Source organism: Haliaeetus albicilla, chromosome 15 (genome assembly GCF_947461875.1).
Source record: "Haliaeetus albicilla chromosome 15, bHalAlb1.1, whole genome shotgun sequence".
Taxonomy (NCBI): Eukaryota; Metazoa; Chordata; class Aves; order Accipitriformes; family Accipitridae; genus Haliaeetus; species Haliaeetus albicilla.
In genome coordinates, this window is record NC_091497.1 from 31,133,968 (window position 1) to 31,160,610 (window position 26,643).

The 26,643-nt window shown below is 37.5% G+C and overlaps 1 protein-coding gene across 2 annotated transcripts; it reads left to right on the forward strand.

Annotated features, from left to right (window-relative positions):
- The first annotated feature begins 153 nt into the window (after positions 1-153).
- DNAJC15 (DnaJ heat shock protein family (Hsp40) member C15) lies at positions 154-26,025 on the forward strand. Of its 2 annotated transcripts, none has more exons than XM_069802651.1 (6): positions 154-344; positions 7,016-7,067; positions 8,999-9,072; positions 15,977-16,053; positions 20,333-20,403; positions 23,531-26,025. In XM_069802651.1, the coding sequence occupies exons 1-6, from the start codon at positions 243-245 to the stop codon at positions 23,599-23,601; spliced, it is 447 nt and encodes a 148-aa protein (XP_069658752.1). In that variant the 5' UTR covers positions 154-242; the 3' UTR covers positions 23,602-26,025. The 2 variants fall into 2 exon arrangements, with proteins under 2 accessions (XP_069658752.1, XP_069658751.1); XM_069802650.1 differs by having other exon boundaries at positions 170-356.
- The last annotated feature ends 618 nt before the right edge of the window (positions 26,026-26,643 follow it).

Genomic DNA, 26,643 nt, shown 5'->3' on the forward strand with positions numbered 1-26,643 from the left:
GCTCCTCAAACCAGTCAGGAGGATAAAAGCAGGGCAAACCGCCCTCCCTCCCTCCCTCTGAGGGACTCCGCCGCCCGCCATTACCCCGCCCAACCCCTCACACCGCCGAGCCCGCCAAAACTGCGTCGGCCCCGCCCCTCTGGCGGAAGATTGACAAGGAGAAGGCGCTTAGGACTCCGCCTTTCTAAGTGGTTTGTCCCTCCGGCCGACCTGTAGCGTCTTCCCCGCCTAATCCCTCCGTCATGGAAGGAGCCGCGGCCTCCTCCGAGGGCCTGCGCTATGCCGAGTACGCCAGGGTCCCTACGGGCGCCGGCAAGGGACAAGCCGAGCTGGACCGAGGGCTGGTGAGCGCGCTGGTGGGGGGGACGAGGAGAGGGGAAGGCAACAGGTAGGGGTCCGTCCGTGTGTGTCCCCCCCGGGGCCGTGAGGGGTAACGTGTGTGAGCAGCGGGGCAGCGGGTCCGGGCTGAGGGGGACAGGCGTTCTCCACCCGCCCCGGGGCTGGGCGGGGAGGTCGGGGTGAGAAGGTTTGTGTCCCCTCGCCTCAGGCCCTGCGTGGGCCTGGTGCCGCGGGTGGAGGTGCGGTGGGGCAGCCCCGGCAGCGCTTCAGACCCCCCCCCCTTCCCCTTCAGGCCCTGCGCTCCTCCGTCCAGACAGGGTCTCAAATTTCGTCCCCTTGCCATGAAGAGAGGAGACCTGTGAGGTTTTCACCCACCCTGAGAGTTTGAGGTGGGTGTGGAGCAGAGGGAAGATGCCTCCAAAATTTCCTGTGCTGTCCCGTCCTCTAAAGACAAGGGTGCTGTAACGATATCCCCATTCCCTCATCCTGGTTGCTTAGGCTAGTTCATGGGACAGTGCGTTCTCTATGGAAAAGATCTGAGAATTGGGAAAAATACTTGGATTGCACTGCTTACAGCACTGGGCGGTGAAGTTTTCATGTTTTTTAAATGGCTTTAAGTATGTGTTTGCCTTACTTCATTGTGTACGTGTTGTTGCCTCAACAATATATCTTTTCTTTTTTATATACAGGTTTTTAAATCGTAGTTATTTATTCGTTGTTACTACAGTCTAGGACTTCCCCACCCCCCCCCCAGGAGAGTCTTTCTGTGTGTTTAACAGAAAGCTGTGTAATCTTAAGAAGTTGACTCTGAAACTCGTTATTGTCACGTCCATGTGTTCTCCCTGTGGAATGCTAGCAGGGAAATTCCTAGTGAATTTTGTGGAGTCTTTGAGTGTTCTTACCTATCTGGGATAAAAATTACGCCTGGGGTTAGTATGGCTTGCTTTGTTGGTGTGAGTTGTTTTGTCAGGTTCTTACTAAGGTCCAGAGATAGTGGTAGGTTTTTAGAGGACTAGGTTCTCGATTGCTGCATTTTTCTATCAAAATTTATTCTTTAGCCAGGCCTTTCAGTGGAGAATGCAGTATTTTTCAGACATATGTACATTGTAAACTTTTAGCATATGGTTGGCAGTAGAAGCTATTTTAGAGTTTCTCTAGATGGTATTCTGTAGATATATAGTGGAAAAAGCGACAGTACCCATACTTATTGGGTTCCTGGCTAAGTAATTCAGAAGGAGGTCAAGTTGCATATAACGAAATTCTGAAATTTTGCCATAGAGAAATAGCAAGATCAGCTGTAGTGCTGTGCATCTGTTCCCCTGATGTACAGGGTTAGCAAGACCTTCTTGCCACAGTGGAAGGGAAGAGTAGTAGGAGAAGCAAAGTCTAACAGCAGCATCTATCTCTTGGGCTGAAAAGAGCTCTGTTTAATATCCTACCTTGAATCTTGGTTGTGAGATGTCCTGGATGTTAGATGTAGTCGCTTGATCTGGGACATTTTTATTCTTGTAGTTGTTTTACAAAAGCATTTGGAGTTCAGAGTGACAGAAGAACAATGTAGAAGCATAGTCTGTTCTTAAAGATACCTGCAAGAGGCCTTTGTTAATTAGTACATACTCAAGAAGATTGATTTGAATGACTTATGGTAATGCTTCTATTAGTGAATCTGTTGCTCAGGTACCATTTCCTATGAAAAACTGTCAGAAACTTTAGGCATAGTTTTATGTACAAGCCAAAGTAGTTGTAAAATAAATGACACATTGACATGAGAATTGGGTGAGTATGGAGCACAGCATCTAGCTGAAATTATTTTTAATTCACTGTTGGACAATAAATTAAATTTCATGGGAAGGTAAGACTAGAAGGAAAACATTAGATTATGAAATCAAATCTGTTGCAGATCGTTTATAATATAATCCCACTTCAACATGTATCTGGCTCCATATAGAGTTAATTAGGTGGTTTGCTGTGAAACAGTCTCCCAATAAGCTGTAGTACCTACTCTTCTGAGCAACATAAGGCTTTTTCTAGCTTCCATACCAAACAATCATTTCTTTCAGGTCAAGAATTTTTATTTAAGGGAAAAAGTAGTTTCAGAAATACTTTTGTACGCTTGGTTAATATCCTTGTATAACTTAGCGGCATACAGCACTTAGAAAACAACAAACCAAACCTTCCTAAAACAAAGTTTTCAGTTAAGCAAGCAATTTACACTTGTGTACTTACTTCAGTGTAAGTATATACTTCCTATTTTACTGATCCATGATTAAGCATTGACTGATAACAAAATGCTATCCAACCCATCAGAACAAATTATTATTTTCTCTGTGCTTTTTATTCCATTACACTGTAGCTTTCTAGGCAAAAGACAGTAGAGTTCTTGCTATGTGTCTGAAAGCTAGTTGTGGAAAGAGCAAAATATTTTCCATTTGATCAAGAAGGGTGTTTTCACTGATTGTGTTAGAAGAACAGTGTACAAAATCCAAATCCTATGCAGGCAGTTATGTTTTAACATTTGTAAAGGTGCTTCTTGTAGCCTGTGGTCAGATGTAATAGTGTTGCACTGAAATTTTAAACTTATGCATTTGAAATTCTTTTTATATTTATAAGTGTAACTTTTTTCTACTTCATAGAAGGAAATGCTGCAATGCTAGGACTTACACAAGTTGTTATATTTTTTTTTTAGTATGGCTAAATTAGCAGAGACTGTGGATTAGAAATTTGCAGAAAGGGTATCTCATTCTTTCCTCTTTCTTCTGCTAAAAAATTAAGGCTACTGGAAAATTACTTATTAAAGGCTTAGGCCGCAGATGTCTGTATGCTAACAGTATATGATGTATACCTCTAAATGTACTGCATGTTGATTAATAAGCTTTATCTTCTTTTGTTTGCCACTTTGGTAAGTCAGGTCTTGCAGTTGCCTTTCTAATGTGTGTGTTTTCTTATACATGTTTCTGAAAAGAATTTTAAAAAATCAGGGTTTGCAGATTTAGCAAAACTTTGGTTTATTGTTTTCAGTATCTGAGAGGATTTGTTACTGAAAACTGAACTATGTAGTAAAATTAAAATACTGAGATCAGCAGAATAGCATGGGGTTGATGAATAACCTTTGGGAGCTGATTCATTGAATAAAGAAAGGGACAGATGTTACTTTTTAATCTTTTATTTCTTTATTTTTCCCTCTTGGGTCTTAACAGAATGCTTTCATTTAAAACCTACATCTTAGAAATTTCTTAACAGTATTTTTTTGAGGAGAAGGAGAGGGTCAATTCTGTCATAATTGAAAGTCAGTAAGTATTTATTTTTTTTAGCCTTTTTTGAATCTGAAATAAAATGCGTTTTCAAGCAATGGGAGGCAAAAATGGTCATGGCGGTAGTTGTATTAGCATGCAGTAAATTAACTGATCCCTTCCACAACGATAGTGAGTTGCTTTCATTTAATATTGACATGAAAGGAGTGCATTTAATTAAAGCTTTGCACTTTATACTCTACATTTCAAAGCACCAGCCTACCCTTGGCTTATTCTTCAAAATAATTGACTGAGTTAAGTGAGCATGGAAAAGGAAACTGAGTCAGGCTGGACTTAAGAGGCTTACGGGTTAGTACTTGAAATTGCCACTGATTTTTTTGAGAGAGGCTGTGTCTGTAAAAGACAGACCATGCCATCTTTCTTACATTGATTCAAATTCAGTTCTTATCGCATATGTGTAGTTAGGATATATGCACACCATAATAAACATTCAAGGTGCTTTGGTATGACAAGTTATCACTTCTTTGCTACTATGTGGCAAGTGACTCTTCTCTAACCTGCTCATAACGCAAATAAGGTGAGTTTCCATAAACCAGTATTTGTCAGTTTTTCTGGTGGTTGTACCTCGCTTCAAAACGTGCCTCTCTGCCTTGAGCTTTCCACCACTTTTACCTAATTTTCTGGCTTGTCTTCATATTCCTGTCAATCCTGTGTACTGCTCCTTTTCTATAGCTGCTGCCATGCTTCTTTTTTACCTGCTCTTTTCCAGGCAGCACTAGCTTTCCACTAACTGCTAGTGCTTTCCACTGAGATTGAAATAATGCATCCCAGTGGACAGGGATGACTATATCAGAGGCCTCAGGGGTCTCTACATTGTGTTCCCAGACTACTGTGCAAAAACACTTAAGCTATTTCTGCACTGAACTGACAAGAGTCCAGGTATTATTTATTAGCCTGGTCTCTGTGCTTGGCCTTACCTGTGATGAGGTGTCTGCTGCTAATGCCTTGTTGTAAACTGTGGACCTAAACCACCTTTTTGGTGGCAAAGCAAGTATAACTTATTTAGATAAGCACAAGCTACTAAATTTTATTTTTTTTGCCAGTGATGTATTTCACCCATTGTTGAGCTCTTAATTTACTTAGTAAAAGAGTCTCGCTGTCACTCTGAACAAGTCAAGTAAAGTCTCTTGAATATAAATTCATAGTCACAAACCACAGAACAGAATAATACAGAATTTCTGTAGGGTTATGATATTTTCAGAAATGTTGTGGCTGTTTCTGGTTAGTGTCTAAACAGAGGAACTGGAGGAATCTTTTAGAAGGTTTGAATATTGAGAGCCTGGGAAAAACGATTTGTGAGAAGAAATGAAAAGAGTTTTAGTTTAGTGAGGAGATGAACTGTATGCTTCACTATTTTATATCTTCTACCATTTAAGGTAACGCGCTTACATTTTTTCATGGTCTAAAGATGAGGGGAAATTTTGTGGAACTGAAAGGAACAACAGACATAAAACTACTACGTTATTTTTACATTCAGAAATGAATGCTAATATCGAGACTGAAGACTACACTGAAATGGAAGAGTTAGGTTACTAAAATGGGATAGACAGGCAGATTTTTAAGGCCAAAACTCCCCCAGTCTTAACTTTGGAGCTCCGCTTTCAGTGTGTTTAGTGAGTCTCTTTTGTTCTACTATAAACCTCTGGGCAATTGCAGTATTATGTTATGCAAACAGCTGGAATAGCCCCATTTGAGTAGGTGGGAGGTAGGTACTTAGTTAAAATGCATAGGGTCCAAAAGCTAGATAGGAATACAGCTTCTTCTAGATGAGCTCAGAGCAGGCTACCGCTTTTTCCGTACTGAGCTCAATACTAGAGGCAGCGATCACAGCCACTTGCCTTCAGAGCCGAAGCCATAGGAGCCACTGGGCGTGATGGCAGTGCCTACATCTTGCACAGCTGCCCGTTTGCTGGGAAGGGTGTTGACCTCCATCCTAGCCCCTACTAAGCTAGCTCTAGAAGGCTTTAAAACCGGTATTTCCTAACTCTTCCCCTACTCCCTCTCTGTCTAGAAATGAGATTGGGTACAATCAAAGACAGAATTTTAGCCCCAGGAATCTTAATAGCAAAGGCAACTTGGCTCCAAATCCAGTTATTAGGGCACTCAAATTGAAATTTGGGCTTTAAGTCCTGCTGTCAGGCTTGTTGGTAGAAAATGTATAAACCGGTTATTGGATAGATGCAGAAGTCAGTCATACATATAAAGAGACAGTCTGGTGATAAAAGCGTTTTCACTGTCATTATGTTTTGAATTCAAGCTAAACAGGCCTAATCTGATTTCTCATGTTTCCTGGGGGAAAGTTGAGGGCATTATTGAACTATCATATGATAAGGCAGGTGGTGCCACAGATGACTTTATTTCATTTGTTTCAGAGATTACATGTAGGCTTTTCAGAAATGGAGAGATGTCCCCAACACTTGCAATGCTCATTACCCTTCTTGAATTCTGCAAACGTGTGAGAAGTCAGTCCCTTCTTTAAGGTTTATTACGTGTCTTTCAGCAGCTTCTTGTTCAACACGGAGATACTTCTTATTATCCTTCTTGAGATGTCTGACTTTCTTCAAACACTGCGTAGGAAAATATGTATACCTAGTCTGGGGGTTTTGAGTTAGTATAAGGTGGGAGTTATTGTCTAAATCAAATATTCAAGTCTTTTTTGTGGGTTTGGTTCCAAGAGCCCACTTCGACTTAAAGCGAATTTTAGCTGATAATGAATGCTGTCTGAAATCTGCCAGAAGTCTGCCTATTTACGGTATTTGTGCTATAAGATAGTCGAGCCAGTGATTGACACTAAGTAGTGAAAAGAGGTTACTGGGCTTCATGTCTTTATTGGGGCTTCTGTGAGTCAAAGCATCAAAGGTGGAAGACACTAATGTACATTTGTGGACGTAGTCTTTAAGTTAATACTCAAGTACCATTTTCAAGTAATGTCACAATGAGATTTCCCAGTGAAGGACTTTGCAAAACAATATTTTTTTTTTAGCTCTTCATGTTTTTGTAATAAACCGATACTTTCTGTTATGTACTGTGTTGAACTAGTCTACACAAATAATTTCAAGTCATCCTGAATAGTTGTCTGCCTTGTGCTCTTATCATTACATACTGTGAGCTGCTTTGTCAGTGTTTGTCTGATGATTTGCTACTGGGTAGTTCTGAGTTAATCCTGATGCGTTGGCATGGATTAATGGGACTGAACTATAAAATCTAACGTAGCCTGTGGAACACAGAACTTACCTTTATGTTTCTTGTAAATTATATATGAAATGTGCATGTCAGACATCAGAAATACTTGCTGTTAAAGTAAAATGTGCGTATATTTCAAATTAGATCTGCACTTTATTCTGATTCCTGTTTTTCTGCTTTAGGCCAGAACTATGATAGCGGTTGGACTTGGTGTTGCAACTGTTGCATTTGCAGGTAAGCTAAATTACCTGCTAAGTGTGGAACTGTCACTTGAAAGCTGCTGTTTCCAAAAGGCTTAATGAAGTTTTTATGACTATAAATAGTGGAAAGTGGAAAGGTCACTTGAGAGTGCTATGGAGAATTGTGTCCAGTTATAGTTCGTTTCCCTTCAAAATCCTTGACAGATTTTCCAAAATTCTTTTTGAAAAGCCACAGCTGCAGAAACTAATTTTATGTGCAGCAGCTAAAAGGTTCCATCTGCTTTTTGTCTGCAAAATGTAATGTGAAAAGTTTACTTTGTTTATTTCATAGCATATTTCAAGGTGGAGGCTGCTCAGTACAGAAGAGTGCAGCAGGATCTTGTGATGTGAAGGTGATGCTTGACAAATTCAAACAGAAAAATAGAAGGTTTTAGTGGCTACAGTAATTTATCATACTGAACTGTTCCCACAGTACATTGTTTGTTACCTGAACTCTTTGTATCTGGACTGTGTGTTCTTCTAAAAAATAACTTCTAGTCTGAACACAGAGCATGGGCATAACATGATTTATACTCTTGGTTACTCACACTGGATAATTCTGGTCTATTCTGGTTTGGAAATACACAAATCAATTTCCATTATTTTCAGCATATAAAAGCATGGTCAGCTATGTGCAAGTGCATACACCAAGAATAGAGGCAATAGATGAACAAGTTGCGCCAAACTTCAGCAGGTGTTTGCTGGGTACAGCTGTGTTGGTTTTTTGATTAGGGGAAGGAAAGACAAGATCTTTGATTATGTGCACCATTAAGCAGTTGGTTTATCTGTGTGTTTGTATGGAAGCAGAAGAGGAATGCTCTTAGAATTTCTTCTGCTGGTTGAGCTGCAGAATTAATGGCAGCTTGCAAAGAAGTGGTAACAGAAAACATTAAGAAGAAGGTGAGGTAATATATTTGTACATCACAGCATTTCAGCAGCAATACTCTTAACAGTGCTTTTAACTTCTGTGTTAACATAGGCACAGGCTTAGATGACTAAACCTATGGACACATCGCGTATTTTAAGAATGAAAGCAAGATGCTATTTGAATGAAGCAAAGCCCCATTTCATAAAAAGTTTTTCCATTGTGTATAATAGTCAGTTACATTGCTAATGAATAGTTAATCAAGACAGTAATTGGGGGGAGGGGACTTACAGGGAAAATCCTCCATTAACATGGCACGGATCTTGATTCTGAAGTTGATAGACCTGCTTTGTACTTCCGAGAACGCAGTCTAATAGAGTTCCCTCTAGCCTTTCCTAGCTGTAGACGTTCACTGCTGGTGGGGAGTTGAATGGCTCTGAATCCCAGAAGATCCTCTCTGTGTAACAAAATAAAAAATGCAGTACTTACAAAATGTGTGATTAAGCATACAGCATCACAGCAAGAAAGTGTAGTACATAGGTTTCTCTTTTTGAAGATATAACCTTCGAACAGTATTTAATAAATAATGTATATCCAAAGCTAATGTTTCATACTGCCCTTTTTCTTAAAGTTCACAAGGCAGATATCTTCATTCATCATAGTGAAATGCATTTAAATCTATTTCTTTTGTAAGCAAACACAATGGATCTTTGCAGTCCATGACTAGGTTTTTAGATGAAGTATGCTAAACTTCTTCCCCTCCTTCTCCCAATAGTACAAAGATTGAAAAATGTAAACCATAGCAAGTTTACCGTGGGACTTTGGCTGGGCAGGATCCAAAAACAGCAGGATCCGAAAACTCTTTGAAAAGAGTAAAGTGCAACGGTGCTGTACAGCAAATAAATGAGACAAAAAGATTAACAAGGAAGGATTTTGATTTGATTAAAAAAAAAAAAATCTTTCTGCTGTAAGCTGATGGACATAAGTTGGAGACTTTTTTTTTTTTTTTCCCATTTTAGTAAATGGTGGTTATAATGTCATTTAACTTCATTCTTTTTCAGGTCGTTATGCTTTCCACCTTTGGAAACCGTTGGAGCAGGCAATGACAGAGACAGCAAAGAGGATTTTAACTTCTGTAAGTTTAGAGGTTACTTTATGCTAAATTTATGATTTTGTATTTCAAGTATTTAGAAAGGAGACATTTTATGTTAAATACGGTAAGTGCCACTTAGATTCCCCCTTCCCAGTATAGGGGTGGTCTGTACTGTGTATGTTCTGGCGTATTATCTAGTATATTTTAAATCCCTGTGGATGAAGTGATATCAAAAGATGTTTCTGAGTTTGATAAACAGTTCTGATTTTCCTGGTGTAATGTTCGATGTTTCAGAACTGTTTGCTAGTAACTGTGTAATATTGTTGAAGTGTGCTGTGAGAAAATAGCTAATTCCTAGAGACTGAAAAGTGATGACATGCAGTTTCATTTCAAGAAGCTAAAAATGAAAAAAATTAGTCATTTTTTTTTTTTCAGATACAGTGTTAAAAGTCAAGAAGGAAAAATTGATAAACTTCTAGGAAAGGTTGCCATAGAGATGGGGGAGCTTGTTTTCTTGTTCAAGTATGAGTTGTCTTTTTTTTCTCTTCCCCAGCTAATTTGAACTTTTAACCAATTTTTTGTTCTTTGTTTTGCCGTACATATTTAAAAATATGATAATGAGGTAAAAAATCAAGAGAGAGTGTTGCGAGAGGAGCATATGCAGGGAATATTTGAGAGCATTTACTTTTTGCTTCAGTGGCTATACTGTCCTCTGGTAAATAAGTAAATATGTTCCATTCCTGTTTGATTAAAGTAATTCCCAATGAGGCAGATGTCTGCTTGCGGCAGTGTATTCCTCCAGAGTCCATAGTCTGTGAACACTTATCCACAGTGGAAGGAATACAATTCCCCTCTTGATGCTGATGGGTGAGGGGTTTGAGGGAGTAGTTGCTGCAGATTATTATTTCCCCAAAAATATATTAAAAGTAGGTGTTGTTGGTTTTTGTTGTTTTTTTTTAAAAAAGTGATCATTAGTATTGTACCTATTAATGTGAGGCTGGTTGCAACCCGGAGCCTGTCTACAGTATATAGACGGACACTAGGGTCCAAATTCATTTGCCATCTGTACTTTGTGTTCCTGTGCTGAAGGAGCAAGCTTGTTCAATGCAAGTTTCCTGGGGAGGGAAAGACTCGAAACATGGGCTGTCCTCTTGGGGCAGGTCCACACTTGTTCTTAAATGCGAAGTGTATCAGCCAGAAACGGTGCTTCTGGATCAGTTTTTTTCTCTGTCCCACTATTGCATTGCTGTTGCAAGACCAACACCAATTTCTTTTTTTTTTTTTCCTTTTCAAAGTAATTTTTTGAGAGATTCCCAAATTGCCTGGCAAAACAGCAGAGGGGACTGTAGGTACTGTGAATTAAATTGCTTTCACATGATACAGATACAGTCTGACTTGCAGGCTTGCTAGAAGTGTCTAGCAAAAAGGACATGTGGCTTCAGAGTAGGGAGTGCTTCAATTTTTACCCTCCTTCCCCAGCAGTTTTACTCCAGCGTTTCTTCTTCTAGCCATTTGTAGATATAGGCTGGAGAATCTAAATTCAGACATGTTCACATAAGAAAGCAGGCAGTGACTCTTTAACACATTGAAATATGACATGATACTGCACAGAGAGGTGTCTGTTCCTAGGAAACTGTACTCCTCAGTGCTGGTATACTGGCTGAGCCAAGCTCGTTACAGGTCTATCTCATTTTTACCACAGTTACTTTCAGAGTCCTGCAGAATTCATGAACAACCATAAAGAACAACCCAGGAGCTTCTGCATTCTCAGTATTCTTAGTCCCTGGAGCTGCATCCTCTGTCTGCCTTCACATCCTGCCTTACAGCCCAGAATTGTATGTTGATTTGCAGCGGAGTATCTCTCTTCTGCTGTTCTGTTCTGAACTTGAAAATACAAGTATTCAGTGTAAGATGAGATCTGATGAATACAGTAAAAACTCTTTCTTCCTGTTTGCCATTAACAGTATGTATTTGTCAGCTTTACATTTGTGAAGGTGGTGGTAATATTTTTCTTCTACAATCATAATCCAAATTTAAGACCCTTGTGTAATTCTTAGCCAAGATTATTTGTTCTTTAGTACTCTACAGCTGCTACTTTCTTGGATTGTATTTTTTCCAAGTTTTTTCTTCTTCTCCCCTTAACAATCAATTATTTCCTATTTGTAATTTTTCTTTAAAACAATAGAGGAAATATTGGGTACAGAGATCCTATGTCAGTGCTTATTGTCCAAGCTTCTTATTTTAGTGGCTTTACATGATTTTGTTTGGGGAATTTGAAGCTGCTGAGTATAATCTGTGGATTAGCGCTTTCATCACGTTTCTTTACAGTATATTGCCCTCTAAGGACAAAGGAAATCAAGCAGTTAGTATTTCTACCTATGCTTACCGGAAGAAGCATCTCATGTGACAGTGTCTAGGCTTAGCATTACTTTGCTGGTTTCCTATGGTGTTTGGAGGCACCTAACTTGGTCACTATAATTTTTAGTGGTTACTCTAGCTTTCTATCATCAAACCCTGTCCCTCATTACCTCCTTTTTTTGAGAGACTGTGAAACAGCTGCCTATTTGGAAACTAGCTTGTTTTCTCTGTAAGCCCCTACTCTTCCTCCCCCCATTTGCAATTCTTCCTCACCTCCATTTGCAATAGAAGTCACAGTTCACGTTGGTTGCAGTCACACAAGGTAATCCAGATGCTGTTTATCCTTTCTTCCTGCTCACTAATAAATGACTTGGGTAAGGTCAAATTGAGCAATTATGAAGTGATCATTTAAAATGCCTGCTTGCTCTATCTTGAGTATTTGATGCTGTCTGTTTACTTATCTAAATAAATACCATGTACAGTCAACAACTGCACTCATCTTTTAGTCAAAAATAGTAAGTAAAGGCAAGTAAAAGTGTTGTGTTTTATTCTGAATTTCTACCTCTCATTTAACTTTAACTTACAGCAGTTAAATACATATTCTTAAATATGAAGTGTAAATGCTGCTGTAATTTAGTCCTGAAGTTTTCTACCATCTTTTTTTCAGTGGAGAAAGACATAGGAAGAAACACTGTCATTTCCACTCTGTGACAAGTCATAATGCTCATTTCTAGAGAAACGCTTTTTTAGTTTGAGCCTAGTTTTGTTACTGGTGTCACGAATGCCAGTGACACTGTTTTGTTCCTGTGTGTAGTGACAAGAATCTGTTGCCAGTAGAAGGTGCATGGCACTAAGTAGTCATTTGGCTTTCCCTCCTCAGACCTTAATGCTGTTAATTATAATGTTAATATTTCCTTAAAATGTGAAATAAAAAAAAGGAAGTATTTCAATAGCATTCATTACCTTTCTTTGTTGAATCAGTGATATTGAAGGTTAAAAGATAGACAGCAGATATTAGAGATAGGAACAACAATTCTAGGCAAAATGAACTGTCAAAATACTCAGATCCCACAATCCTGAAAATTCTGTGTTCCAGAAGAAAAGGGTGTCTTCTATAGCACTTCATTAGAGATTTTTGCACTGTGTTTCCCTTTTTGGCTCTGATTCTGCTCAGACTCATAGAGTTCTGAATTGAGAGGTAAGAGTAGCAACCATCTCTCGTGTCCTTCATGGAAAATAAAGTTTCCAGAGAATAATGAAATTTGCAGTCCATTTTATAATTTTTTTTTTTCTAACTGAAGTTAAGGAAGTTAAAGTTGATCTTGGCAAACTGTAGGTTATAATATAACACAGCATCTAAATAGTTTGTTATTGTAGTTTGGGTTTTTGTGTTTGTTTTTTTTTTTCCTTTTAGTGTTTGCTACCTTTTCAGTGGAGGACTGTATTGGTGGTGGAACAACACAGAGTTTTCTGAAAAATTCACTACTTCATTTATGATGGATGGTCTCAGTTACGGAGTTTTGAATCTCTTACCTGGCATGGAAACAGTGATTATGCTTTCCCTGTGCTACGCTAGGAGAAGTATCTTGAAGATGTCACAGTCCAAATGGATTAGATTTTCTTAGCTGACTGCTTTTGTGAAAATTTGCAAGAGTGAATAGACATTTGCAGAGCAAGTCCAGCCATTTTCTGTCCCGTGTCCCGTCCCCTCCCCTTCCCAAACCTATTAATAGCATTTGTTCAGGAAGCAGAATTTGCTTACATAAGTTGCTAAATGGTAACAATATACAACGAAATGAAGTAAATTAAGGCATAGCCCTCCTCTCACCCCAGATAGTACGAAGAAATGGAGAGTTCATTTTGATGATTTTTCCAGTACAGAATTTGTTTGCAATAGCTGGGGTTAATAAATAAGTGTCTGGAACTGCCCGCTCATTGAGGAAACAGAAAAATATGTTGAGTATTGTTTCATTTCATTGTAGCCATTACTTAGAATTTACAACAAGGAAAATAAAAAAAAAGCTTTAATTTGAATAGCATTCAAAAGTTGTTTTATTAGGGAACTAGAAATTTGCCAAGATGCTTCTTAAAATGAAGACTCAATGTTTCCTCCCCTTATTCTAACCAAAGGGAAAAAATGGCTTTTATGTCTAAGTTCCTTTTGCTTTAAGTTCTGTTTAGGATCAAGATTTTAATTTAAGAATTGATTATTCTTGCTACGTGCTTCACTTCTGAAACGAAAATGTTTTTTCTTGATGACCAATTCAACAAACTGTTTTTGTTCATGCGCCAAAGGATACAGACAACATAATTTTTTTCTTTTATTCCTCTTAGAATTGAACTGAATCAAGGCTTCCCGAGGTTAGAACAGTGTCAAGGAAGTAGACTTTAAAAACATGAAAAAGTATTTCTGAATGTAAGCCTATAGCCATCCCTCCCTGTTCTCTTATTTAAAATAGTATTTTAGATGAAATCTACCAAGAACAGAGACAAGCAGTGTTAGAGATAATTCAAATATTGCTCTTCTCTACATGCATAGTGAACCAGTGTCCTCCTCTAATAGAGTTGTATGCCAGAGTTGAAGGGCAGAGAAGAATTAACCTTTTCAGAAACCCATCTGCACCTAAGCTGCTTTGGGAGAAGTCCTGCAAAATCTTTCAGAGGACATTAAAGTGTGCTTTTCTCTCCTGGCTGTACTAATTGTTCAGCATCGTTGCAAATTTCTGTGCAGCTCTGCCTTCTCAAGGGTGTTATCTGGTGGCCATTAAATCATTAGCATCATTTCGTCTCGAAGGACTGGAGAAGCCCTGTGTGTTCCCTTACTGTTACATACTCTAACCTGTAATGTCGGTGTGTGCTATTACAGACCTGTTTTGTGTTACCCTCTACCTGTAGAAGCGGTTCCTTAACAGATTTTTCTTGTAGGCATGACATGTCCACAGTTGCTTCAGCTTTGATACCTGTAGTGTTACAGTAGTGGTTATTTCATGTATGGTTTGGGGAGGAAAGAAGGAAGATAAAATTAGTTTCAGATCATAGCAGCACACCAAAAAGTCTTTTCTGTGGCTTCATGGTAGCAATAGGTGAAGTATTTCTGAACCACGCTTTTGGGTGAATGTTGCTCCTAAGCTTAATTAAAGGATTTGCTTAGATGCCGTAGACAGAACTTTTAAATGCTTTAATGCTTTTGAAATTACAGAAGAGAGAGTTTGTGTAAACATAAGGCAACATTCTCACTGAATATGAATGGATATATTTAGTGAGAAAAGTGTTTTATTAAGGGCCAGCACATTTTTACTGGGGGGTAAAAGCGACACTTAAATAATCTCAGCTCTCAGGCCAGAATTCCCTTTGACAGCAACAAAAGCAGCTTATTTTTCCCCAGTTGATAGGTTTTGCATTGAGGAAAAAACTTAAGTCTTGTTGAGTGATTTCTGTGTGCCAGTTCCCAAAGGCAGGCTGTCTCAGAGCTACATCTGCTTCCTCTGGGACTTGTGCAGCTTAGACTATTATTTGTGTAGCAATGAGTTAGTCCCTAATTCTTATAGAGGCATTGGTGAGATCACTGCTAACTATCAGTGGTGGTTCAGTAACTTTTTTTTTTTAATATAATTTAAAATATATTTATGGTTGACAAGTATACTTTCAACCCATTCCCTATGACAATTAACTGTTGTAATTATTTACTCTCATCTCCATCTCCTTCTTTTTAATGTTCTTTCCCACTCCTGTTTTTCCTCCTCTTCTTAAAACAGTAGCTAAAGTCTCACATGCCAGTGAGTTTAAAAAAACTAACCCCATTTCCTGTATCTAATTGTCATCAGTGTATAGGGAAGGATGTAAAGGCAAAAGTTGGATAGGATTTACCCATATACTGTGCTACTTTCCAGTGTTCTCCAGCTCAGTGATTTCCTGAAATAGAGGTTGTGGCTTTATGCTAAGCCTTTTTGTTTGTTTGTTTCTTTCTTTTTGTTTATTTTTCAGTGTTCCTTCAAAGAACTTGTGATGTATTTTTTTCTAAAGTAACGTTCCTTCATGTGAAAAAACATACTGACTCTTCATCAGCATATTATATTTATCTGTTCTTAACCTTTTATTGTTGTTTTTACCTACTTTCTTTGTAGAAATAACTGGACTTCAGCGTGATTGTCCATAATTCCTTGCATGCCAAAGCATTGTGACTTTTGCCATTTTCCATTGCGGTGGTACCAAAGCTGTTCTAAACAAGTTTCCCCCTTTCCCTCCCCTGCCCTCCCCAACACATGCACTGTACCACTCTGTGCTAGTATGTGCTTTCATTCTGGACTCTTTTGCCTGAAGGAAGGATTTTAATGGTTGTAGCTATTAATATCTCCTATTAGCAGTAGAAGACTGTAAAAATACAGATAGTTATTTTTAAGTCGTTTTTTGTATGTGTTAACATTCAGGAGAAGTCCTTTCATATTATCTGGTTTGTAGTCATTCCATGCCTTCGAAATAAATTATAGATGAATGTAATGCTCTGAATGAGGTCATATAAATACGATTTAGGTCCTGGCACCTTGTACATGAAACTAATTATTGCTTGTTTTCCCGTTCTTCTTTTTAGAGTCTTTCATCGTACTATAAAGGAGGATTTGAACAGAAAATGAGTAGGCAAGAAGCTAGTCTTATTTTAGGTGTAAGGTAGGTGTGTTGCATTAATATGTTTTTGTTTGGTAAGTATTGCATGAAGAAAATGCATGTTGTGAGAATGTGGAATATTCTTGCCAAAATCGTAGGTTTTTTTTTTTAAAGACTTCTAATGGCTTATAAACCATTCTAATATTCTGCTTAAGCTAAAAAGCAAACAATAAAATGCTAATAAAACATGCGACTTGTGTTTGGCTTGAAGGCATGGTAACGTATTGCAGTGGAGAATTGGTGCTCTAGAAATAATCAGAATAGCACATACTGTGCTAATTAGTGTGATCACATGGCCTGGTCTCCAAAAAACCCCTTGAGATAAGTAATATTGTAGATTATATTAATAAATGAGGAAAACAAATCAATTTTGCTCATTTTTTTCGTAAGTCAGTAATATTATTTTTCTTTTTTCTCCACTCTGATTTGTTTGGATTTCAAAAGTTGCAGCATATTCCAAACAAAAATACTTGGAGAGACTTGTCATTTAGAGTAGGTATGGGAAATAGTTTCCAGGCTGAGTATTCAGTGGATTTTTTCAAAAGCATTTGGATGGCCAATGATAGCACACACCTTAGTGTTTTCTGTAAAGCAGGCAGTGAGTTTGAGGGCTTTCCAGATGAAAGGAGCAGATCTAACCTTAGGTAGTAGATTTCTTATTTATGGCTTAGATCAGTTATGAATTTTAGGGTTAAAAAAAAAAAAAAGATAAGGAGGATGGTTTTAATTATCCCCAGAAGAAATTATTTCACATGGTAAAAACTGGGACTTAAAAAAATCCTGTTCAGTGTGCTATTTGTGTTTACTTCTAACATAATGGATATTATGCAGATTTAGCATTAATTTTAAAAAATTGTAAAATAAAACATTACTTTTATTTGGAATATTTCATGCTTGCACACTGAAGAAGAGATTTATAGAATGCTATTCAGAAATATTTCCTTTGGCCTTTAGGTTTGATAATGTCTTAATGTTTTTACTTTATAAGGGCAAATTCAGTGATATTCCAGAGTAGGACATGGCAGCTCATTAAAGTGTGTTTGCAGTGGTAATGCCTAGCCTGAGCACTGCTCATGTGCATGTCTGAAGTTTCATCACATCTGAAATCAGTCCCCTTTAATTTTTAATTCTAATTGCTTGAGTCTGCACTGGGAGGAATGACACTGCTTGTTGCGTTTGGACCGAGTCTTGCAAATATGAAGACTTAATCAGATTTGAGGAGAGTTCTTCTTAGTGTTTAAAGGTTTGAGCCTTTAATTGTGTAGAAGCATGGCTGACATCTTTATGGGAAATTTTTACATTGTTTAAACACACTTTTGTAGACCAGTTTGAACTCGCTGCTTACTGTGGTGGTTTTTATATATATGTGTGTGTGTGTATATATATACACACACACACATATATATATAAAAATGTCACCACAAAAAAAAAAAAAAGGCAAGTGAGTTTTAAAGTGTTATGGAAGATGCCAGGGTATGCACAAACTAGACCTGTCTAGGCCCTGATCTTATTGTAACACTTGTCGTCTGTGTCATCACTTCCAAGTCATGTTAAATTTTGAGGCAAAGACTTTCTTTGTTATTTCAAGTGCTGAGTATGCACGGGCAGTGTAAATAATAAATATAAGCCATGATAAAGGTGAGTATTTAATGATAGCTTTTAATTTTCAAATATATTGGCCCATTACACATTCTAAATATTATTCTTTGATAAGCATCTTGTAAGGTTGCAGGCATTTTGGTAGAAACATGTATGTGTATTGTTTGTATTAAAACTATGTAAAAGGTATCCAAAGCTATAAAGTACTGTATTGGAAATGCTGACTAATTTTAAGTTTTAGTGTTCTTGCATTAGTTGTTATGAAGCAGCACTGATTAATGAAATTCAGTATAAACATAGCAATAATATTTACAACTATGTACTCTGTAGAAGAAACTGCTCATGGGAGAGATGGGGGAATGTTTGAGATGACATAGGAGGTGAAAATGTCAGGAGTGTTTTCCAAACATGAGACAAAATAGATGCTAGCAAAATACAGCTGTCCTAAGTATAATGGTTTGCAGCTATCAGATCCCTAAAGCTGAACTTCTGAAGTTAGAAAATATGTCTGAAAACCATAAGTTAAAATTCTAGATAAAAATGAATAAAATTTCCTGTATTGTACCATTTCCTCTGTGAAACAAGATGCGTACTTTTTTCTTCCACAGGAAATACTTAATTGTTTGTTAATGTACACAATATATACATATGCATTAGCTAAAAATGTTTAAATCATTATTCTTAAAACATGAATGACATAACAAAAAAATCAGTCTATTACATTAAAAAACATACAGTATGTTGTATAAGGGTACAAATACAAACATATTTAAGGTTTAATGATCGTGACTTTGGGATTGTTTTTTGTTTATTTTATTTTGTTTTTTTTATTTTCTTTTGGTTTAGTTAGTTTAGTTTATTTTTTAAACGGAGCTTACTGCAAAGGTATATCATACGATCATATGACCACTCAAGTGGGGAGGGACCTCCGGAGGTCCCTAACTGTACCTGCTGCTCAAAGCAGAGCCACCAGCGGGGTCAGACTTTATCCAGTGGGTCTTGAAAGAATCCCAAGGATGGAGAACGCACAACCTCTCCGGGCGACCTGTGTCACTGCTGGGCTGCCTTTTGGGTGAAAAAGTATTATGTCTGCCCAGCCCGCAGCGCTGCGAGGGGCTCTTCCTTCGCCAGTGCCGGGCTCTGCGTCTGTCCGTGTTGAATTTTGTGAAGGGTTCCCGTCACCCCGTTCCTGCAGCCCTCCAGGTCCCCCTGAGCGTCAGCCCTGCCCTCCAGCGTATTGCCTGTTCCCACCAAGGTGATGGACTTCTCAGCCAGTTGGAGATGTGAGAAGGCAGGGTGATGTTGGTGTGACTCAGGTTGTGACGCTGTACCAGTTAAACGGAAATGTGGTTTTGACGTTAAGGGCTTTTTTTGATAGTGATTAAGAATCTTTAGAGACCAGTCTGACTGTGGGATAAGCAATCTCTCATAAACTAAGCAAATTTGATGTAAAACACCATTTTCACAGTTGCTTCTTGGAGCAGAACTGCATGATTTTCCATGATACGCGACTGCAGCTTTTCCACGGTTACGCTTGGGACATCTGAGTTTCTAAATGTAGTATATCAACTTTCCTTTTTATTATTAAGCAACAGCTTTACAAATCAAAATATATATAATTGTTATTTTTAGCAGTTTGATAACCAATAATTTCTTTTTTGTGTTTATATAGATCAAGACCTTTCACCTTCTGGTTAATTCTTACTTTCTGGGTTACTTTCTCTTCCACTGAAGTATTCTTTTCTTATGCAGTTCTATGAACTATTTTTGCAACATACCCTAATTTCCCTGTGACAGAATAATAATCAGAGGTTGTTTACCTCGGGAATGTAGTTAGGCTGATACCTTGCATTCAGACTGTATCTACAAAAAGATTAATTCATTGAATCATCACTGATTAAGAAATCACCTGAAGTGGAAAACACTGCTTCGTTTCTGCATGCTAACAAATTATGAAAAACTAAACCATTCAAACTGTCCTTTCGCATACGATAGCCTTACCGTGTTGGCATATTGCATCCATAAGTGGTTATTTGTCTGGTAAGGTACATATTTAATTTAGGCCAAGTACATATTTTATGTGTCTGTCATTGAAAGAAACAACATTATGTAGCACTTGTAAATCAGCATGTCCCTGAATGTAACACATTGAACAGCTTTGCAAAAATAACAAATACAGGGGTTTTTTTTTCAGGCCCCAGCAGAAGGAAGAATTATTTATAGCAGCTATAAAAATATTTACAGTAGAACAAAATGTGATAATATTAAATATTTGTTGTTTTGTCAGTGGTCATATAAATACTGATTTTCTAGCAGGAAAAAATGTGTTTTCTGCATTTAATGATAAGAAAAAACAGCTAGATACACCCTAGAGCTGCCGATCTTTTTTTCCTCTTTTTTTTTTCCAGAATTGTTTATTTTAAATGATTGGATGTATTGCATTTTAAAAAAAAACCTGGAAGATATTTGCATGTGTCAAATACACAGGCTTTTTAAAAATGTCCTTCTCAGTGTGTCTTATGTGCCTTTGTTATTGTTACTTCCTCAGAGATGCAGTTTTACGTTTTGTCCACAAGATGGTGAAAATCTCAAGTTTTAATTATTTGTGAAGCCAGTATAAACTGTTAATTTATAGTCTGAGTGCAGTGGCATTTATGGTAAGCACTTCAATTTATTTTTGCAGTCCATCTGCTGGCAAGGCCAAAATCAGAACAGCCCATAGAAGAATCATGATTTTGAATCATCCTGATAAAGGTAAATAATTATTACTTTTCTTAACCAGATCTGGAAAGGAAGAGGCTTAAATGAGATCCTTTAAGTTTACTGATTGTGTAAATAACCGCACTGAGTGCAAATGTATGTTGTTTATTTATAGACTTGAGCTTCGGTGTGTCTTCTCTCAGATAAACTAGGTTTTATGAACCACAGTTTTACCCATCTTTCTGTAATGTTGTTTTCTATACTTGTGCTGCTTCAGTTAAAACTATGAGCTCAGGGACCAATCTTCCACACTTCAAAAAAACTTACTCAAAAATAAGAAAAAATTAGCTATAACATTTCTACACTAAACTGACATTCCTGTTTTGAACTGAGATGGACCAGTCACATGTATGAAAGTAGCTTTCTGTGGGGAATGTTCTGCAGTCACTAAGTACATCATTGATGAATTTCAGACTTCCTGGAATTCACTTGGAAAAAATGTAAAGCTGGGCACTGTTGCTTTACTGGCCAGGTTTCTAATGTAAATTTATCTTACAGAAAGGCTATTATTATAACTTTAACTACACTACAGCTGGTTGAGAAAGAAAGCCCATATGTTCATTGCTGTTTCTACTTTAAAATAACAGATGGTGAAGAGTTGCACTGTATTTCAGAAGTCAAAAGGGGAAATCGGAGGGTTTTTATATCTTTTTGACAGAATTACAGGGCTCCCTGCCAGCACCCCATTTTAAGAAAATGAAAAAAATAACTGGCCACGGGAAGTGTTTAGTCGATGCTTTTCTTTGCTGTCTTCACCCCTCAGTTCAATTCTAAAGTTGTCCTGCTTATTCGATTTCACACTTTCATTTTTTACATGTTTTATAATGTATAAGCTGCACAGACATAAAAAAGAAATTCTCTTCTGCATTTCTAATATATTATGATGGTGAAAGGCCTCTTAACCACTAGAGTACCTATTAGGTCAAAATTTTTTTGATAACGAACTTCTGAGTTTATTGAAGCAGTACTTAGAGATGTGAGCCAGAACCGTGAATCTCCACGCGGACGTTGAGTAGACCTAAAGAGGCAGTTCCAGTTACGAAGATCATACATTTTAACGACCTGCTCTTACAGCTGTAATGCACCTGCAGCGGGGCACAGTGTAGGTTTGGATGGATGTAGTGAGCCCTCCTGTGTGCTATTAAAATGGAGCATTTTCTCAGTAGGTACACCAGTTGAAGGGATTTGTGCCTCTGTGCTGCCCCTGCAGCTCTTCTGGCATGGCCGTAGAAAAAAAGGTTGTGTAATGTCTTCAGCTGCAGAGCGAGGGCCTGGAGTAATCCTGAACATGTGGCATCACAGAGACACTTGTTTCTTGTGTATGTATTTTGATTTCTTCTGGCTGTGTGTAGCACAGATGTGCTTTTAAAAATATATTCAACATTAGAATGTTATTTTAAAATAATATTTTACCAGCTGGAGTTGATAGAAGAAAGGGCAATAATTACAGATTTTAAAAGTTACAAGTGTTATCTGAGATCCAAAATGTTGAAGAGAATTGTTAGGAATAAATAAATAAGAAATACGTAGAAGTTTGCATAATAACATCCCCCAGTGAGCACTACTAAAATGGTTGCTAATTAACCTTTACAGTTCAGTTTTAAAGTATTTTTATACCGATACATTGTATGTTAATTTATCAGTTACTAATTTCATGAAAGAATATTTGTTTACAGAAAAAGAGGGAGAGAGAAGCCTTTTGGACTTACCCTAATTATAAACAAACTCTTAGGCAATCATAAGATTGAATTTTCTCTTATTGGAGGACTACAAAATTAATACAGCACTTAAGGATGTAAATGTAGTGAAAACACTTCCAGCAGATTTGAATTTACTTTAAGATCCTGCTCTCTAGACATGTCGAAAATCAACACACATTTAAAAATTACTTGGGATACATTGTTTATTGCAGTTTTTAGTTTTTACTGTTTGTTTGATCCTCTTGTCTGCTCTTTGAAAGAAGCAATACTCAATGTAGTAAATCCTATTCCTGGCTAAAAAGCCAATTGGTTTAAAAAAAAGAAAAAAAAATTCATTTTGCAGTAGGCAGTTCTCCTGCCCTGCATCACTTCCCTCCAGTGTGTCTTAGCTATTAGGGCTACATTCAGACAATACTAAAACATGACAAAGAGAACTCCATTACTTTTTCCAGTTGTTTTATTACACCATGAAATGACTTTATAATAATTTGGCTTCCTGCAGGAATGTCCTAAAGAAGTCTTTAAGCAAGCCTTGCCTTTTTGGTTTTATTTACACATGTCTACAACTAGCTCTGCGTGTTTCGTCTATCATTATCTTTTCTGATGAATAGAATAGAATGAATGAAATGATGAATGAAAAAATATGATTGAACAGATGCCTTGGAAAAGGCTATTCAGTGCACAGTACTGCTGGAATCCCATTTTCATGTAAAAAATACAGGTGTATTATAGTAAGTGGTAAGTTACTGATATAGACCTTGTAATGTTGTTTTTGGTGACTGTAGGCAGATGGTTGGCACTCAAGGGGAGAGTAAAAAAAAACAAACACAAAAAGACTGCTGAACTGTAATCGGATTGTTAGATGGAGCGTAAAGCAATGACAGCGTTCAGGACTAGAAGTTAGAAGGTGTACCATGTTTAAATAGCTTTAATGTGATGGTTTCTGGCTGGTAATTCTGGGAGTCTAGCACAGGAGAGACTTGGTGGGTGTGTGTGTGCATGTGCACACACTTGATGATTCTTTGTCAAATTTATATATAAAATTTTACCTTTTAGTTTTGGGGGTGAGTGGGAATAATAGCTGTTAGCCTTGGATGACAAGCTGACCTTGCATACATTTGCAGCAGCATTGCACTGCAAGTCTAAATCACACTAATATGAAGTGATTTTAGATTTCAGTCTTCTCTCTGAGACAAAAATGTTCAGCATTATTGTTCAGTGATTTCAGTTCTGATTACATTTCTCATGTTTCCTTATCAATTAGTTTACTTCATATCAATGTCATGTTTTTTAAGCAGCTGTATGAAAAGGATCTATTTAGGAAGGAGGAGCTAGTAAAAGTAATAAGGGGATGCACGTGAAGTAGTTTGGTACTTAATACTGATGTGTAAATGGTATTCCTTTCTTCTTTTTCTTCTTAGGTGGATCACCTTACTTGGCAACAAAAATAAATGAAGCAAAAGACTTGCTGGAATCCAGTGCCAAAAACTGAAATCCAAAGCCTTGTGTCATAGGAGATTCAGCAGATGCATTGTGCAACAGCTTTCGTATCTACTTGCTCTGCACAGTTTCTTAACCCTGCACTGATTATTCATATTTATTGTCATAATTAAAAAATTAAGATTATTTAAAAGCAAACTGAAATCTTTTACAGTTATGTAAAGTTATGTACAGTTATGTAAAGTTATGTACAGTTATGCTTGTGCGAGGAGCAGGGAGTTGGACTTGATGATCCTTATGGGTTCCTTCCAGCTCAAGATATTCTATGATTCTGTGTCTCAATTTTAATGTATTTTTACTGAATATTGATCCATTACAGGCTTTGAAAATGTTCTCTTGCTGTCTGTTTTTTTTCCTCAGAAGTAGTTGCTGCTTTCATTAAACATTTGGAGCTTTTTAAAATTTACAAAGTAGTCTTAAATATAGATTTTTTTTTTCTTTTTTTTTTTTTTTTTCCCTTCACTGATGAAGACTTGACCATTGCCAGAAAATCTGTGACAATGTATCGAGTGACAGGAAGTATGGCAGACCCTGTTTTCGGCAAGTTTTCAGCATTGCCTTACACTTGAATCTGTTAAATTATGAAATAGTAGAGTTTATTCATGAGTGCAGTTTGAGAGGTGCAACTCGGAACAAAATGACTAATGGAATACAGACTGCAGTTTCCATTAGCTGTATATATGGGGCTTGGAGATACAAAGGAAGAGTCTTGGGTTTGGTTAGCTCTTTTGCATATTAAGAGATCTCTAAAATTGTCAAATAGTTATTTGGACATGCTTTTACTTAAAGTAACAGGATATGTTTACTCTGTAGCAGCTGGGCGGTGCAGGGGTTTTCATGGCAGTGGAACTGAAGAAGGTAGGTCCGTGTGGCGTGGAGTTCAGATGGATTTTATGGTCTGAGGTTGCGTAGGTCAGTCCAGTCCTGTCGGCCTGGTGTAGGACTGGTAGAGCAGGGAACAAACAGGACTGTACCCCTGATGACAGTCACTTTGCTTCTGGCTCTGGGTGGACTTACTGGGTTTGTTCTCCAGTCATTCTCACATCTGTATTATGCTTCATTTCCCAAAGTATCATACATATCTCCTTATGTAGCACCCTAGTGACCTAGTGCTGGCTTTGGGGAATATTGCAGCCATGGACCTGTGACTTTAAAGAGAACAAATTTTAATTGACAGCTGAGAATAGGTGTTATTTGGGGCACTTGGCTGCTGCAAATTCCTACTAGTAAGTTGGCGGCAGATGAATTGACTCCCTTAAGAGGACGATGGTGTGATGAGACAGTCTAGTGGATTCAGTGCAAGACTGAAAAACTTTCTAGTATCCATTCAAACTCGGATTATTTGAGGTACAACAAACAACGTGCTGAAGTGCTACAAATGTAAAATTTAGATATCCCATTTCCTAGGTTATTTAGCCAGAGGAAAGTGGCTAAGAGCAGTTAAATAATTAAAGCATCCAACCTTATATTATCCACCAGAACCTACTTTTATCTATTTGTCCAGTGGTGGATGTCCAGATTATATGGATTTTTCCTTGAAAGGAGGAAAGAATATGAAATATTTTTTTTTATCAGGTTCCTCCCACTTTGTTACAATTCCCTTATTTTGATTAAAGAGAGATGAAAAAAGTTTAAGTTGGCCCTGAAAGAAAATACTAACTTTAGGTAATTTAGAGACTTCTTTACAATTAGAGTGGCAAGACACATGACACAACTTGACTGGATAAAGCAAAAAAGGCTGCAGGGAAAAACCTGCCTGGGAATAAGCATATGCTATATGAGAACTATACTTGCATCATTTAACTAATGCTCTAATACAAGAAACTTTAAAGAAAATGGACTTTATTGCTATGCAGTAGTCTTAATTGGTTTTTGTTAAAGAAGTAGCCACCAATTAATGCACATTTAAGATTAGTTATTCCTTTCACTGGTATATCAGTATGCATTGGCAAAAAAAATAAATCATGAAAGTTTTCATTTTGGGAAGAGGGAAGTGAGATGGTGAGGTTGTTCCTAATTTTCTTAAGTGGAGTCTGTAAGTGATCTGAGTCATTGTTCAAAAGCAAAATTGATGTGTATGGTAGGTAGCAAAAACATTCTCTCTAATGATTTTCAACTGACTAGCTGTTGTTTTCATATGATTGCCTTTTTTTTTTCTCTGAATAAAATGAGGTATAAAGAGCTAAAGTATCAGTTGAAACAAATGCATTAAAGATGGCTACTTGTTCTGTTCCTAAAAATTAACTTCCCATGTCTTTGTAAGAAGGACGGGTTTTATTTTTGTGAGATTGTGTTGTTGATAATTTTCTTCCTGATGTAATTATGTATATCTGATTATTTTGGATGAAACACTTTTTTTTTCTGGCTTTCAGTTACGAGAGAGATTGTCCTTCTTAATAAAAAGAAAGAAATACAAGTTCTAGTCCAGCTTTCTCCCTCTTTTCAGAGCAGACTATTGACTAATTAACAAATTTGACAAATTAACAAAAAAATTAAACAAATTAACTTTGGCCAGTTTTATCTCTGGAAAATGCTGTACAATGAGTGAAGCTAATGAATAGCAGTTGTGAAAGCAGCGTTACTGTATGGCTGGTGCCGTAACATCACATGCACAATAGGGTTAAGTATGTATCCCTGGAAGCAACTAATTTTTCTCGTCTGTTTACTGGCAAAGCTTGCTTTACCTACGAAATGATGTTTGGAAGGGTGAAGATAGGACGGTGAAAGGAAAGATGTAGTCAAGCAAATCATGTAAATACTGCTCCATTTGTTGTCGCTGATAGTCAACATTGCAGGCTAAGGAATGTCTTTGGATCCAGACTGCCTTGCAGAGCAGCCCCTGGTTTGGTGCTCAACTGGCCTAGAAAGAATAGGATACTGCTTTTTTTTAATAGTATAGCCTGTTAATTTAAGCTTGTAAATATTTAGCCTCTTGAGACTATTTTCTTTACTTGTCAGATGCAGGTTTTTGTGTAAGAAAACTGCATAGAGGTTGATTTATTCTGGTGCAATTTCTGTCCATCCATAATAGCAG

Coding starts and splice junctions, on each gene's coding strand:
- DNAJC15 (XM_069802650.1), top strand. CDS start 243: ATGGAAGGAGCCGCGGCCTCCTCCGAGGGCCTGCGCTATGCCGAGTAC. Junction 357..7,015: donor GAGGGCTGGTGAGCGCGCTG/GTGGGGGGGACG, acceptor TTTCTGCTTTAG/GCCAGAACTATGATAGCGGT. Junction 7,068..8,998: donor TGCAACTGTTGCATTTGCAG/GTAAGCTAAATT, acceptor ATTCTTTTTCAG/GTCGTTATGCTTTCCACCTT.